Here is a 17,246-nt window from a genome sequence, read left to right on the forward strand (position 1 = left end):
GTATAAAGTAACCGTGATGTCCTGGGATATGATTGGCCTCTTATCACTACGAATCGACTTTTTCTGATTGCTGTAATTATTTTTCCTTAAACTTTTTCGTAAATGCAATTTTATTAGCTTTTATTTTTATTAATATTTAGAAAACATATTCAAGTTCCAATGTGTTGGAGTATCTATGCTTTGAAGTCACCTAATAAACTTCACACAGACAAAAATATTTTCTCTGTTATAGTAAGCATGATTTTAAAGTCAAACCACTGAAAACACCCACAAATCATTACTACACCCCTTGAATATAAACTATGTGACCCATTTTCTTACTGAACTTTTGTTCATGTTGCTACTTATTATCATTTCATTCTCCTTTATTCTCTCTGTCTGACTATAATTCTGTTTTATTATTTTGCAAGGTACATTATTTGCCAAATTCAAACTTATATTGCTCAGATTCAAAACATATTGGATACTCTCAATATATTGATTAATGAAAAAAATAATTAAAAGTTTGCTTTATTTATTATCCATTGCCACTAAATTAAACAGTTGTTGATTATAGAATGTTTTATTTCATAACCTATAAAAACACTTCTATTATTTTTCAAAGAAGAATATTTTTAAAAATTAAACTTACCATCAGGACAACTACTTCTTCCCCTTTTGTGTCTTGGGCTTTTCATCATGAGTCCTTCTTCACCGATAGATCTCTTAGAATAACAGCTTTAGTGAGGTTCTCTTAACAAACTGAGATTAATTTTGAAAGAAAAATGATTTTAATACAAATAAGACACACAGGGGCTGGAGAGGTGGCTCAGAGGTTAAGAGCACTGACTGCTATCTATACCCAAGGACCAGGGTTCAATTCCCAGCAACCACATGGTGCTCACAACTGTTTGTAACTTTAGTCCTGGTGAATCTGATGCCCTTTTCTGACTTACTTGGGAACCAGGTATGCAGGTGTTATAAGACATGAATGCAGAAAAATACTCATATACATAAAATAAAATTTATAAAATAACCTAAATAAATAAAATGTTGTACAGTCTTTAAATTTTAATTTTCCTTAGAGTGCTAGTCATGTGACTTTTCCACTGTCTTTTAAAGGTCACCTATGTACTTGAGACCTTAATGATTTATTTTTTTTTATGTATAGGTCTATATGTGAGTGTGTGCTCCCAATGTTCATGTGCCCAAGAAGGCCAAAGCGGGTAATGCATCCTGGAGTTGTAGATACAGGCAACTGTGGACCACCCTGCTTGGGCCTTGGGAGCTGAACTGTCCTCTAGAAAAGCAGTGAGCTATCATAACCACTGAGCCATCTCCCCAGGCTCCCTTTTGGAGACTTTGTCTATTTCATTTTTATAACACTCTAGCTACAAACTACCTTCCCAACTAGCTAAATAAAATGAAAGTCAGTGTAGTGTCGTCTAGTTGATTTTTGATGCCTGTTATTTTCCTGGTTATTTTTTATTTATCAAATGATGATCTTTTGGTGATGTAATTTATATAAAATTTATGTTATTTTTCTATCTTTCAAGTCTTCCATCAACATTGCCCTTGTGCCTGTACTTCTGTGTGTATTTGGGAGTGGAAGGCTGTTCAGTAACACACCAACAATAATATTCCTTAATTAATATGATGTAGTCATGTTCTCTGTTTTGCTCATGCTAAGTTGTACAGTGATTTCCTCAAAATGTTTGCTTTCTTTATTTTTCTTTATAAATAATAGTAGACTCACAGAACTCTATGGAGTTCTTAATTCCCTTCTGTAGGCTTCTCCTAATGGAAAGATCTTAGAGATTAGAACTAGTTTGATATCAGACTAATAAAGAGGCCTTGTCCAGTTTTCACTATGTTTTTACATGGACTCAGAAGCATGTGGGGGGACTGATTGTGTAATTCTATGTAACCTTCTCTTGTGTGTAAATTCAGTAACTACTGTACCAATCCAAATATAGAACTGTTTCATCTCCTATGCTGCCTGAGGTTTGTTCCCCTTGCTCTTTCTCTGCTCGTCATCTTCAGAGCTTCATCATTTGGACATGTAACATAAATATATCTTGGAACAATCAATGTTTGGATTCTTGTTTTCTTTTTTTTTAAAATTAAATGTAGTGCCATTGAGATTAATCCATTTTGGCAGTTGTATCAAAAAAGCCTTGGAACTTACTACTCGATGTCGTCTCATGGTGTGGATGTGCTGGGTGTGTTTAGCCAACCACACTTTGAGAGGGGGCATTTGGTTAGTTTCTAGTTTCTTGTGAGTCTGATCAAAACAAATTAATGTGCAAGGTGTGAGTGTTACGTGTCGGAGCCCATGTGGGTCCAACATAGATTCCCTAGCCCGGCTGAAACGGAGTCGCGAGGAATAAAACTGACACAGCTTACAAGGTCATCTTGGAAAAGGCCAGCATGACTCTTTATTTTCGGAACATCTTATATCTACATTCAGTGGGGGGGAAACCCATTAGGCTGTCTCCAAGGCAACCAGGTGCCTGGGCTTAGGTCATGTCCGCATCTAGCAGTCAGGTAGGCCATGAATTAGCATCTCTATAAGACATCCTCTTAGTTACAAAAGGAAGGAAGCACCGAACCTCTGAAACTCTTGAGTCATCAGCTTTAGCCAACATCTCTCCTCAGGTAATCCACATTCTAACAAAAGAAACTAGGAGCAGCACATCCTGACTTTTGTTAAGGAGGCGACAGCTTGTCTGCAGAGCTATGTGCCTAGCTCAGACCAGGCTAATGGCTACTGTGCCAAACCGAAATATGGGCCCACAGTTACGTTTTAATTTTTCTGGAATTCCTGCCTCTGAATATAATTGCCAGGCTATATGCTAAGTATGTCTTTAGTTTTAATAGAAACCACAAACTGGTCCAGTATGTGGATGGAAAGACCATTTGATGTCTAGTAAGAAAAGATCACTTTTTTTCTCCCAACATAATATTTTTAAAACTTATTTGTATATTTCATACAGTGTACACCAATCATGCTCCCTCCCCATTCCCCCCCAGTTTACCCTTCCACCCTTGTACCCTCCCCCCAAAAGAAAAAAACACAGGAAGTCCAATTATTGATACACATATACTCACTGAAATGATCAAATCCCAGCAGCCAACCCCTTAATGATAATTGAGTCCCCCATCACACACATACACACCCCAGAAGTCATCAGCTGTGAAGAACTACACATTGCATCTTTATCACAATTTTAAGGACTTTCTTCAATCACTTTCTCTCTGGACTGTTTCTTTTTTTTGGGGGGGTGGCAAGGTTGTCACAGAAGCCTTCAATGTCTCTCATTTCAATTACAAATACAGTCATATACACACCACTGCAAAAGAAGCTTTCTTGCTCATAACAGCCAGCAACAGAGTAGACCATGGACTTCCACATGGTTTCAGGCAGCAACATGGACATCCACAGACTCTGGTGGCAGCAAGGATCATAGGCTCCAACATGGTCCCCAGAGGCAGCAGGCACCGTGGGCCTAACATGATCTTTAGCAGTGGCACAAACCACAGATATCAACATGGTCTCCCATGACAGCCCAGATCACGCACACCAATATGGTCCCCAGTAGCAGCACAAACCAAGAACACCAAAATGGCCTCCAATGGGAGCCCAGACCATGTGCATCAACAATGACCTCCAACATCAACACAGATCGTAGGTATCTATATAACCCTTGGCATCATCATGGCTATGTTGGTGTCCCTGGTCTGGAACACCACCTGAGATCACTTTTTAAAAGAAAAACAAAAAAGGTCAGTTCCTCTAGCATGTTTGTAGCATTGAAGTTTTAGTTCACACTTCTTTTGCATGTTTTCTGCTTTTATATTCCTGAATGTTTTATAAAGTATCTTGTCAAGTGTTTTACCTATCTGGTGTAGATAATTCTTTCTTAATAGAGGATGCAAGCTTTTTTAAAAATTAGATTTGAAAATTGCAAAGATCTATGGTATATGGAAGGTTTGTCTTTTGATCTCAATGGTGATATTTTTGTGATAGGTGTGCTAAGGGTTGTTGAGATTTAATTTGCCAATGGTTTTTCTTTTTTTTATGGGTGTAGTGTCATGGAAAACCTCTTGTCCTGATTCTTAATTCAAAGTGTTTTCTTATAAAATATTGTATGCAGTTTTACATTTTACACTTAGATGCATTAAGTTAATGCTGCATGGGTTTTAGTCAAATTTAGTTATTTTTCTTTCTACTTCATTCAGTTTCTCCTTGAGCATCTATGTCATACTGCTTTGGTTGTCATATTGTTTTGTGAAATATGGTCAAGAAACTACAAGTCTTATTTCCATGACTCTACTTGGGTCCTGTTCCATTCCTCTACATGCCCGACACTTCCAATACCACCCTTTTTTTTTTGATCAACAAACTCATACAATAGTTTTTGACAACAGAGAAAATGTGAGTCACTCTCTCTATTTTATTCTCCTATCTGTTCCAGCTTAGTGGATGTGAAAATGTTTATATTTTAATGCCCAGTGAATTTTCATCACTTTATTACCCAACTTTTGCTACAGGACAATCTAAAACAATTCCTCCCAAAGAGTCAATTAATATATACATAACTTTTCTCTATATTCTTTCCATTTGGAAGCATAAATACCAGTTTGTTTTTGTTCTTACTCTTTGCTTACTATCCAAAGTCTTTTAGGAATTTGCAACTGCCATAGAATGGGAGAATTTTTAGAATAAATTCCATTGATTCCTAATAAGTTTGGGGCTAATTTTCTTTTCAACGTGGATAAAATCATCTTTGCTTTTACCTTAGGAAAGAGCTAGGTAAGCTTAGCAACCTGCAGGCCCACTACTCAACCTCAATTGAGTCTGTGAATATCCACATTGAAGAAGACGAGGAAACAATGACTGAGATGCTGAGAGAAACACAGAGCACAACAAATGAAGTAACAAATTTACTGAAAACAGTGAGTTTTTCATATTTTGAAAATTTAGAAAATGGTTTTAAGCTAGAAATAGTACACTTTCTTTGTCAGTGATTGAATACCAGTCAATTTCCTGCCTGCATTAGTTTTCTATTGTTAGATGGCAAAACAGATTTGGCATCTGGACAGAATGCTTATTTCATCATTAATTAAAATTTTATTTTTGTTGGTTAATAATTGTTATATATAATTATATGTTTTAATGACATTTTAATGCAAGTATGTCATGTGCATTGGCAACAAGCACCTTCCAATACACTCTCCTGCCCTGCTTTCTCTCCCATTGGTCCCTTTCGTAAATAATATCCCTTCTGATTTATATAAATGCACATGTCTATACATGTATATATATACATATATGTGTGAATGCATGTGTGCATATAAGACGATATTTGCATTTACTTGTTTGACTTCTTTTGCTTAACATAATCATCTTCGGTTCCACTAATTTGTATGCAAATGCTATGGTTTTGTTTTTAATTATTCCTGAGCATTTGTTTGTTTCTTAAAAAAAAAAAAAAAAAAAAAAAAAAAAAAAAAAAAAAAAAAAAAACAGGAACCTGCAATTGAAAAACCTTGAAATTTTAAAGAGTGAGGTTTAGATTTGGAAAAAGATGGGGTGTTTTAAAGAGACAGACGTTTTATAGACTGGGACTTTTGAAGTTATTTATGTTTTATACTGAAATATTGGTATTGGCATGCCATCTTAGAAGCAAGTGAAAATGTCCTAGCTGTCTAGTGGAGTGTCCGCATGTCGGAGTGCAAGGGATCAATTGTGTGGGCTATTTTTTATTTTCTTGACAAAACTGGCATCACTGTGGAAGAAGGGGCCTCAATTAAAAAAGACTTCTACCAGACTGACCTGTTGGCAAGTCTGTGGTGATTTTTTTTTTAAATTGATGATTGATGTGTGAGACCCTAGCTTACTGTGGACTGTGCCACCCATGAACTGGTGGTCCTGGTTACTATAGAAAAACAGGCTGAGCAAGCCATCTGTCGCCGCCTCGACGGGTTACTCTGTCTAGGGTTTGTAACCCGCCTGGCTGGCCAGTTATTCCAGGGTCACGGAGAGGCACCACCTGAAAGGCAAGGGCTGATGAGAGGCAGGAGGCTCTGCTTATGTTGTCAAAGCCTCCCTTTATTAGAGTCATGGTTATAGCTTATATAGTCCCTGAATAGCTTGGGGGGCTGGGGCACGGGATCTTGCCACGTGGTCCACAGGGTCTGAGAGGTTACGATGGGTCGGGTCACGATTCCTTGGTCGGGCAGTCACAAGGTGACACACCTAGTTGCCTAGATAGTTTGGAATGTGAGGCAGGTTCTGCTAAGAGATAACTCTCTATTAACAGTTAATTTGGGTGTGGGATAGGCTTGGTCAATAAGACTATTCTCAATACAATTGAGAAGTGAAGCCCTCTGCAAAAACTCCTCGCGGCGGTGCTTCCTGTAAATTTTGGGGGGACACGGCTCCTGACATATCCCCCTTCCTTTTATAAAAGCAGGCATCTATCAAGTGGAGGGCACCAGGTCAGAGTCTAACCCCGGTGTCAGATCTAAGTGAGAAGGGACTGGGACAAGGAAGGGACCCTCCTCCCGGATGGTGGAGCAATTTACCTCTCCTGGGAACAGAGGGGTGCCTTATGAGTCTTAGGTCGAGTGGGGACCAGGTCTTTTTCCCCCTTACCCGTCCTCGGGTTCCCAGGACCCTGTCTTAGGTTGGGGGATGTCCTGCCATAAGTTGCCCGTCCCTGGAGCTCCTCAAATAAAGGGTATCTAGCAAGACCTAAAGTAAGCAGATCTTTGACCACAGGGCACCCTGTCTTAGGCCATGTGGAGGGCAATCCTCGTGCCTGGCACCATGCCATGTTGAGCCGGTTTTTACAACCTCTGTATGGTGTGCTATTCAGGCGAGGGTCCACACTAACTCCCGTCATTGGGCCCCTGTATCTGTCATTAATGAGAAGACTGTGAGGAGCTCCTCAAATAAAAGATATAATGATATAATTTTTGGCACCAATAGCTCCATCTTCCAGACCAGAAGAAAGGGCGTTTTCCAAACCCAGTATTCACCTTTAGTCCGGCCTAAGGTATCCTCCTTCCTAAATGCCTACTCCACAATAAGATTATGAGTGCTGCCTGCCAACAATTAGGGCAGTGTAAAGGGGATCAAAATCTAAAATTTTTTAACATATGCATTAAACTTGAACATTTTACAGCATGTGTCAAACCTTTTCCAACATCTATAAGCAGTTACAAATATCATTAGGTCAATTCCAGTAAGAATACATACATTGACAGACATTGTTGTTATCAAATACCACCAGCTCCAGTCTCTGAGCAACAGTCAGAACCCCAATCTTCCCCCTTCTTAAGTAAAGAGGGGTTAATATTTTAATTAAAATGAGTTTTTTGTGTCCCAAAGTTTAAAACAGTCAAATGTTTAGTCTACACCTCAGCTCCAAAGCAAACAGAATGCAGACAGCAGAGGTAGCTCGATGTTTGTGCTTCAGGGCAGGTGGGCTTCCTGGGTGAGGTGAGCTGTAGTCAGCTATCTGAAGCACATCCTGGCAATTATCTCAGCCGTCTCCCTGGACTCTCTAAAGGCAGCATGATGTCCTGCAGAGTGGCGTAGCAGGTTCTGTTATCAGGCACTCCTCTCCTTGGGGGCAGAGAAGACCGACCGGACCAAGCATTCCTCTCCAATCTCCTCCGGGAAGTCCTCTGTGGGGTGTCTGCAGCCACGACATCAGGTTTAGCTTTTATATTTTCTTTCTGTGAAAAAAGCATAAACATCTCCTCGACCCCAAATATATACAGGTCGGGTTTTTTTTATAATGCATTGCAAGGGCCTTTTTACCTTGCCTTAGTAAAGGTTAGCTTGGTGTCATCATGCTAGATCCGTTTGCATCAGGATCTGTGTGCAACTGTTATAAGTTGCTGCGTGCAACTGTTATAAGTTGCTTTCAAGGAGCCTTGGTACGCTCCATATTTTCTTTTTATTAATTATTAGCCATATGTGCAGTTCTTCCTTGGAAGAGCCATTTGTAAAATTTAGCATAAAATCCTTTAGGGGATTTTTAGCTATAACATTAGCAAAATACAGGTGTGTGAATTGTAGCAATGATCATCTGGGAAAAGATTTTTGTTTTGGCCTTTGAATTGAGCAAAGGCAATTGTCCAGGAATCAATCTTAAAATTATCAATGAATCTATTGTTTAGTATAAGAAACATTGATCATAGTCAATATTCTGTTAAACCATCTCCCAGATTTTATCCTGCCCTTTTGTATCAGACAGGCTACTGTTCTAAATTAAGAATTTAATATCTTAACTGACAAAACTGAGAAGGTTTAGCCATAAACAGCATTTTTTTATAAAACTGTTGTAGAACAAGTTTTATATTTAATATACACATTTGCCATAGCTGTATTATAATTAATATACTGTACCTGTTGATTTATATTTTACCTGCTTGAGTACCTGCTTGGCAGCTTTTTAAGCTCTCTATTGGACACTTTTCTTTGTAAGAATTTTACCTATCGGCTCAAGGTTTCCCATAAGAATATTATAACTAGAGCTTTAACCATTGAATATCTAATAAAAAGCTTATAAGCTATTGTCTTAAGTTGCAAGTCTGTCCCGCAGATAGGAAAATGAAAAAAGGAAGTATTTTAACTAATGATGTTGGCCTCATTAGACACCACCATGTAGAAGAATAAAAATATATCCATATCCATCTCAATGTACAAACTTAAGTTTAAATGAGCCAAAGGCCTCAGCATATAAAAATTTTGTTGAACCTCATAGAGAAAAAATTTTTGAAGTACATTTTACCACATCTTAAACACAGCCTCAGTGGCATAAACATTTGGAGAAACCATAAATTATATCTCCTGAATTGAGAAACTTTTGTATAACAAGACTATAGAGTGAGAAAATATCCTTACTTATCATAAACCCATTTTAAAAATATATGAAGAACTCAGAAAATTAGTTATTAAAAAATTTAATCCAATAAAAATATTTGTTACAAACCTAAACTGAAAACTCTCAACAGACAAACTTAAAAATGACTGAGAGACAGTTTAAAAAAATGTTTAAACATAACATCCTTTAGCCATCAGAGAAATGTAAATTAAAACTCTGAGATTTTATTTTATCCTTGTAAAAATGACCAAGATTAAAAATTATTATTAACAATTTATGCTGAAGAAAATGTGGGTAAAGAAAAAACTTCTTGCTGGAAGTGCATACTGGCATTGGAAGTGTAAACTGACAGTCACTTTTGGATCATACACAGTATTGAAAGACCTGGATAAATCCAGACTTCTCCACAGGAAGAGAAGAATCAAAAATCTAGGGCTAGCCTGTTCAGCGACCCTGCCCTAAGAACCAGCTGAAGACAAAACCAGATTGCAATCCTGATAACAATCCCAAAAAACAAGGAATTTTCCTCCTGTGATTATCATCACACTGCTCTAGGAACCTGGGAGTGGTCCCCAGAGGCAGGGAGCTGTCCCCCTGCGACCATCACTGGATTTTTGGAATTTTTATGACCCTCCTGGACCACAGGGCTGTGGTCTTTTTTCTAAAAATTTCCTCTACAGGTCACTAGAGGCCATACTCTTCCCCCACGTGGGTCATGAGCCTCATGCGATTGCAGCAAGGACGGTCTCCTGCAAGTCATTGGGGGGGCCGTGCCCTCCCGAGACCTGAGTGAGAGTCTCCCCAGCATTGGGAGTCCCTCATTACGGCCATTTTTCAAAATTAGGCAAATATTTACCTTAAAACTTATCAATACCCCTGTTGGGCCTAAATATAAAAGGTTTTTTTTGACCATAAAAACATGTGCTCAGCTATGTTTACAGCAGAACTACTTTATCATAGCCAAAATCTGAAAATAACCCAAGTGTATCTCTTTTACACCTAGGATAAATGAGACATCATACTTTTAAATATCCATGAATACCATAAAATATCTTGGAGTAACTCCAAGCAAGCAGGACAGAAGTTTTTGGGTCCTGTTACCTCTGCTTGTGAAGGCGAAATTTTTTTTTTTTTATTTTTAACCATTATCATTTGTTAGAGTATAACTCTGGCCCTCGATAAATTTAGTGAGAGGCCTGAGTCTCAGCAGTTTACCCTCAAGCAACACCTGGCAGCAGGAAAGGACCACAAGCTAAGACAATGCAACTCCCACCCAAGAGTGGGCGTACAAATGAAAAAACTTGTATGATAAAAACTTTAACTCTTTTAAGAAAAAATTTAAGACATTAGAAAATAAAGATCTCCTATTTTTTTGGGAAAATAGAAGAAACATAGCAAAAATGACCATTTCACTGAAAGCAGTCTACAGATTCAGTGTAAATGTCCATTAAAAATTTATAGCAACATTTCTCACAGAACTCACATACAGATTTACTATAAATGCACATTAAAATTATAGCAACATTTTTCACAGAACTCGAAAGAACAATCCTCAACTTTATAAGAAAGAAATAAAAATTCAGGATATCCTAAACAATTTTTAAAAATCCTCTGAATGTATCACAGTCTTTGATTTCAAAACTTTTCTACAGAACCACAGTACTGAAATTAATCTACCTTAGATATAAATTTATATGCCTACAAACTAAAGATTTTTGACCAAGAAGCAAAATTTTAGAATGGAAAAGAAGCACATTTATCTCCTTTTATTGTCCTGAAGCAGTAACTTTCTGAGTCCAGACCTCCTTACAACCAACCTGTCTGGCTGCCTCAGCTCCACATGGTAGGAGGCTAAGACACAGGCTCTCTAGCCCTAGGGTGTCTTTTGCTTGTCTAGCTCCGTTTGCCCGTTTGTCTAAAATTCTGCCTTTTTCCATAGTGAATTGTAAGTCCCGAATCTGAGAGGAGAGGTCTGAGAGTTCATGCTGTAATGCAAGAACTTGTTTGAGACCTCCTATTTGTGCTTTAAGAGCGGCTTTGTATTGAACAATTTCTGAATCAAAGGCATGCTATCGGGAGCAGTCAGAGCATAGGGCTGTGGCTGCGGAGTCCTTTTTGGAAACTAAGGAAGACGCGGAGAATAGGGTGTATTTCTGGGCCTGTTAAAACTAACCAGAGGCATATTTTATCTATAAAACAAAAAAATGCAACTAAATCTCTTTTTTTTACTCTTACTCCTCTCACCCTGAGTGATTGTTTAAATTCCTTTATGAATTTCTCTTCCTTTGAAAGCGAATGGCCCATGTCTTGTGGGACAACAGCGAACCTGCGCCTACCTTATCCTGCAGATCTGTCCGAGTTCTACAGCTGCAGAATCTTCTTTTTCTTGTTGTCCTGGGACTGCGCGTCATCGTCCGGGAAGTTAACCGTGCTCCGAGTCCCTGGTTCGGGCGCCACTGTAGGCCGCCTCGACGGGTTACTCTGTCTAGGGTTTGTAACCCGCCTGGCTGGCCAGTTATTCCAGGGTCACGGAGAGGCACCACCTGAAAGGCAAGGGCTGATGAGAGGCAGGAGGCTCTGCTTATGTTGTCAAAGCCTCCCTTTATTAGAGTCATGGTTATAGCTTATATAGTCCCTGAATAGCTTGGGGGGCTGGGGCACGGGATCTTGCCACGTGGTCCACAGGGTCTGAGAGGTTACGATGGGTCGGGTCACGATTCCTTGGTCGGGCAGTCACAAGGTGACACACCTAGTTGCCTAGATAGTTTGGAATGTGAGGCAGGTTCTGCTAAGAGATAACTCTCTATTAACAGTTAATTTGGGTGTGGGATAGGCTTGGTCAATAAGACTATTCTCAATACAATTGAGAAGTGAAGCCCTCTGCAAAAACTCCTCGCGGCGGTGCTTCCTGTAAATTTTGGGGGGACACGGCTCCTGACAAGCCATGAAGAGAATTCCACTAAGCAGCATTCCTCCATGGCCTTTGCTTAATTTCTTGTCTTGAGTTATTGCCCTAACTTCCCTCAGGAATGGAATATGAAAGGTCTAAGATATAACTCTTTGCTCACCAAGTTGGCTTTGGTCATGGTGTCTTATCAAAGAAGCAGAAATCCTGACTAAGACAGTGTGGATGTAACTTCTCAAAATGTGTAATTCATTGAAAGATATAAGTATAAGCACTAGGGACATGTAGGAGTCCAAAGATTACTTATTATTATTCAAATAATTACAGTATTTAAAAGAAATTTTTCTGCTGATAATTCAATTAGTCATCTGTGAAATGTTCCTCATTGATGAGATATTTTCATAAAAGGTAAAATTATATGCTAAGCCTGCAATCTTTTATTTTATACATCATTTTTAAACTGGCAACCCTGTATCTCCTTAGTTTGTTGCAATAACACAATATTGTTCATGTCAGGGAATCATGAAAGCATTAAAAAGGTTCCTAATAGTTTTCAATTATAGAAATTGTTTGGATTAGTACCCATTCCAGGGAAGATGATGAAAGTTAAATATATTAATTTTTCAGCATGACTTTCATTATAAGCTACATTTTCAGCAGCACACATCAAGTATTCAGTTAAAAGCAGTGATGTGCATTATCAGCAAGCCTTGCTTTTGGTGTGCAACTGAAACCTTGAGTTCAAGAGAAAATAGGATTTGTGCTGCTTATGTGCACATATGGATTCACAGAGAATTTATTTTCAGATTTCATTTTCCTCCTAGTTTAGAGTTTTTCCCTTTTTGACCTACACTCTTCTCCAATCTGTGCCATCCTTAATCCTTAACTCTATGCAAACACATTTCTCCATGTCTTCTCTGTAAATAATAGCGTTAGTGATAGCTTTTAAAGATTCAAGGGTCCTAATCAAATTACTTTAAATGTGAAAAAGAGGCTTTCTGTGAGTTCCTTTTCCTTATTTTATGCTATCACATATTTTACAATAGTTTCATACATGTATATAACACAGTTATAGTCCTTGGAGATTTCATATATGGGTACAATATTTAAATCTTTTCCATCATTCCCTCTCCCAGCTTACTCAACTCTGTCTCAGGTTCATGGTTTTTTTCTTAAGTATTATTATAATTATATATGTGCATGCACATATATATGAACAAAGCTTGCTATTATATCAATTAATGTTGCTGCTGTGTGTATTTGCCAGTGCTGTCTGCTAAGGACTGGATAATCTGCAAGAGGCTCATCCATGGGTATTGATTCTGCCTTTTTTGGCAGCATGGAGGTCTTCATCTAAGGATAGTACCTATAAGATTTCACCATCCACATTAATATGGCAACTGGTATTATTATGATGGCTTTGTTTAGGTGACTATATTTTTGACATTGCATTAGAGCAGCTTCACTGTTCTACACAGAAGACACTATCTTGGTGCAAATTCTCTATCCTAGTCCTCTGAGATTCTCCCTGGGTCCTGAGGTTGTGCTGCACATTTTAGTAATCCCGAGAGCCACCGCCAATTGCATATGTCTGCAATGATCCATACCTGCTGTAAATATGCTTTGATGGAGTGCATCTTGATAGCTTTGTCCACCAATGCTTTCTCTTACCCTTTTCACGTTCCTACTGAACTTTTTCCTGACAAGTCCCCTCCTAACTCCATACCCATTCTGTAGGAGCCACTGAGTTTAAGTTTGGTTGTTTGCATAAACAAGGGAAATTTAATTAGTGACTACACCGCTAAAGAAAGTGACACCCCTTCCCTGATAGACACTAAATGCCAATTTTTCATGGATGAGGCAAAGGATTGGGAGGCCACATACCTTCTAGTCTTAATGCCACTTTGTCCCATAGTCCACAAATACTTTAGGAAATAATTTCCTTATTAGAAACTTAGGGTTTTGTGATATAAATGCTGCCCTCTACAGTTTAGTCTATTATTTATTAATACAATTAATGTGACTTAAAAGTTTTGTTTTTTACAAAAGGAAAAATAAAAACCACATGATCATCTCATTAGATGCCAAAAAAGCTTTTGACAAAATACAACATCCCTTCATGATAAAGATCTTGGAAAGAGCAGGGATACAAGGAACATACCTAAACATAATAAAGAAAATATACAGCAAGTCAACAGCCAACATCAAACTAAATGGAGAGAAGCTCACAGTGATCCCACTGAAATCAGGAACAAGAGAAGATTGTCCACTCTCTCCATGTCTATTCAATATAGCTGTTCAGGTCCTAGCTAGAGCAATAAAAAAATGAAAGGAGATCAAGAGGGTACAAATCGGAAAAGAAGTCGAACTCTCACTATTTGCTGATATGATAGTTTACATAAATGACCCCAAAAATTCTGCCAAGGAACATCCACAATTCATAAACACTTTCAGTAATGTAGCAGGATACAAGATTAACTCAATAAAATCAGTATCTCTCCTATACACAGATGATAAAAGGGCGAGGAAAGAAATCAGAGAAGCAACACCCTTCACAATAGCCACAATTAGCATAAAATATCTTGGAGTAGGGAGGCACCGGCAGGCAGGCCTAGGCGGCGGAAGCATCGGCGCGCAGGCAGGCAAGTCCGGGCGGCGGAGGCACCGGCAGGCACGCCTAGGCGGTGGAAGCACCGGCATGCAGTCAGGCGCGGGCGGCGGAGGCACCGGCAGGCAGGCAAGTCCGGGCGGCAGAGGCACCAGCGGGCAGGCAGGCCTGGCAGCGGAGGCACTGGATGCGGGATAGTGCGGGCAAGAAACAGTGAAGCCCGCACTGAGAGCAGATTGCCCCGCTACAATTAAATCAAACCCAATAGATAGCATCGATAAGAGGAGATGGGCAGACGCCAAGGCAAGAATTCACCCAACAATCTGAAAAACAACATGAAAACACCAGAACCCAATGATCTTACAACACAAGGACTTGAACACCCTAACACAAGAGAAGAGGAAAAAACTGACTTTTTGAAAGCAATAGAGTCCCTTAAACAACATGTAAAAAACGCCCTCATAGAAATGGATGAGAAGTATAACAAAAAGTTTGAAGAAATGAGTAAATACGTAAATGATACCCTGGGAAGCCAAGAAAAAACGATCAAACAGGTAATGGAAACAGTCCAAGAATTGAAAACTGAAATGGAAGCAAGGAAGAAAACACAAACTGAGGACCAGCTGGATATGGCAAATATAGGTCAACGAGCAGAGACTACAGAAACAAGCATAATCAATAGAATACAAGAGATAGAAGAAAGAATCTCAGATTCTGAATACACCATAGAGAAAATAAACGGACTGATCAAAGAAAACACCAAAACCAACAAATTCTCATCACAAAACATTCAGGAAATATGGGACACAATAAAAAGACCAAACCTAAGAATAATAGGGATAGAAGAAGGAGAAGAGGCACAGCTCAAAGGTCCAGAAAACATTTTTAACAAAATTATGGAAGAAAACTTCCCCAACATAAAGAAAGATATTCCTTTGAATATTCAAGAAGCATACAGAACACCAAACAGACTGGATCAAAAAAAAAAAAAAAGTCCCCTCGCCATATAATAATCAAAACACAAAATATACAGATTAAAGAAAGAATATTAAGAGCTGCAAAGGAAAAAGGCCAAGTAACTTATAAAGGTAAACCAATCAGACTTACACCTGACTTCTCTATGGAAACCATGAAAGCCAGAAGGTCCTGGATAGAGGTACTACAGAAACTAAGAGACCATGGATGCAAACCCAAACTACTATAGCCAGCCAAGCTATCGTTCACTATCAATGGAGAAAACAAGACATTCCAGGATAAGAACAAATTTAAACAATATGTTGCCACAAATCCAGCCCTACAGAAAGTAATAGAAGGAAAATCACAACCCAAGGAATCCAACATTGCCAATACTGCCTACAATAACCCAGGCATCTAGCGACCCTTCAACAGCACAACTCAAAGAAGGGCGACACACAAACTCTTCTACCAAAAGCAATAAGAATAACCGGAGTTAACAACCACTGGTCATTAATATCACTTAATATTAATGGTCTTAATTCACCAATAAAAAGGCACAGACTAAGAGATTGGATACGAAAACAGGATCCAACAGTCTGCTGTTTGCAAGAAACTCATCTCAACCACAAAGACAGGCATCTACTCAGAGTAAAGGGTTGGGAAAAGGTTTTTCAAGCAAATGGTCCTAAGAAAAAAGCAGGTGTGGCCATACTAATTTCTAACAAAACTGACTTCAAACTAAAGTCAATAAGAAGCGATCGAGAGGGACACTTTATACTCATAACAGGAACAATTCAGCAGAATGAAGTCTCAATCCTGAATATCTATGCCCCTAATATAAAAGCACCCACTTATGTAAAAGAAATATTGCTAAAACTCAAGGCAGACATCAAATCACACACACTAGTAGTAGGAGACTTCAACACACCTCTCTCACCAATGGACAGGTCAATCAGACAGAAAACTAACAGAGAATTAAGAGAATTGTTGGAGGTAATGAATCAAATGGACTTAACAGACATCTATAGAACACTCCACCCAAATAGGAAAGAATACACCTTCTTCTCTGCAGCTCATGGAACCTTCTCGAAAATTGACCACATACTTGGAAACAAAGGAAACCTCCACAGATACAAAAAAATATCAGTGTCCACCTGTGTTTTTTCAGATCACCACGGATTAAAGTTAGAAGACATCAACAATGCTACCCCCAGAAAGCTGACAAACTCATGGAAACTGAACAGTCAACTACTGAACCACACCTGGGTCAAGGAAGAAATTAAGAAAGAAATTAAAGTCTTCCTTGAATTTAATGAAAACAAAGAGACAACATACTCAAACCTATGGGACACGATGAAAGCAGTGCTAAGAGGAAAGTTCATAGCACTAAGTGCCCACTTAAAGAAAACGGAGAAAGCATACATTGGGGACTTAACAGCACACCTGAGAGCTCTAGAAAAAAAAGAAGCAGACGCGCCCCGGAGGAGTAGAAGACTGGAAATAATCAAACTGAGGGCAGAAATCAACAAAATAGAAACACAGAAAACAGTCTAAAGAATCAATGAAACAAAAAGTTGGTTCTTGGAGAAAATCAACAAGATTGACAAACCCCTATCCAAACTAATTAAACGACAGAGAGAGAACACGCAAATAAATAAGATCAGAAATGAAAAGGGGGACATAACCACAGACACAGAGGAAATTCAGAGAATCATTAGATCTTACTACAAAAGCCTGTATGCCACAAAACTGGAAAATGCAAAAGAAATGGACACTTTTTTAGATAAATACCATATACCAAACCTAAATCAAGATCAGGTGAACAATCTAAATAGACCTGTTAGTCGCGAAGAATTAGAAGCAGTTATCAAAAATCTCCCTTCCAAAAAAAGCC

At 38.6% G+C, this 17,246-nt stretch overlaps 1 protein-coding gene across 1 annotated transcript in view; it reads left to right on the forward strand.

The window, feature by feature from the left end:
• Ccdc178 (coiled-coil domain containing 178) overlaps nt 1–17,246 on the forward strand; it is a 328,223-nt gene that overhangs the window by 35,574 nt on the left and 275,403 nt on the right. The window contains exon 7 of the mRNA XM_057788447.1: nt 4,785–4,938. Coding sequence (XP_057644430.1) covers nt 4,785–4,938 — 154 coding nt within the window. The remainder of the gene's footprint in view (nt 1–4,784; nt 4,939–17,246) is intronic.

This window comes from Chionomys nivalis, chromosome 14, assembly GCF_950005125.1.
Source record: "Chionomys nivalis chromosome 14, mChiNiv1.1, whole genome shotgun sequence".
NCBI lineage: Eukaryota > Metazoa > Chordata > Mammalia > Rodentia > Cricetidae > Chionomys > Chionomys nivalis.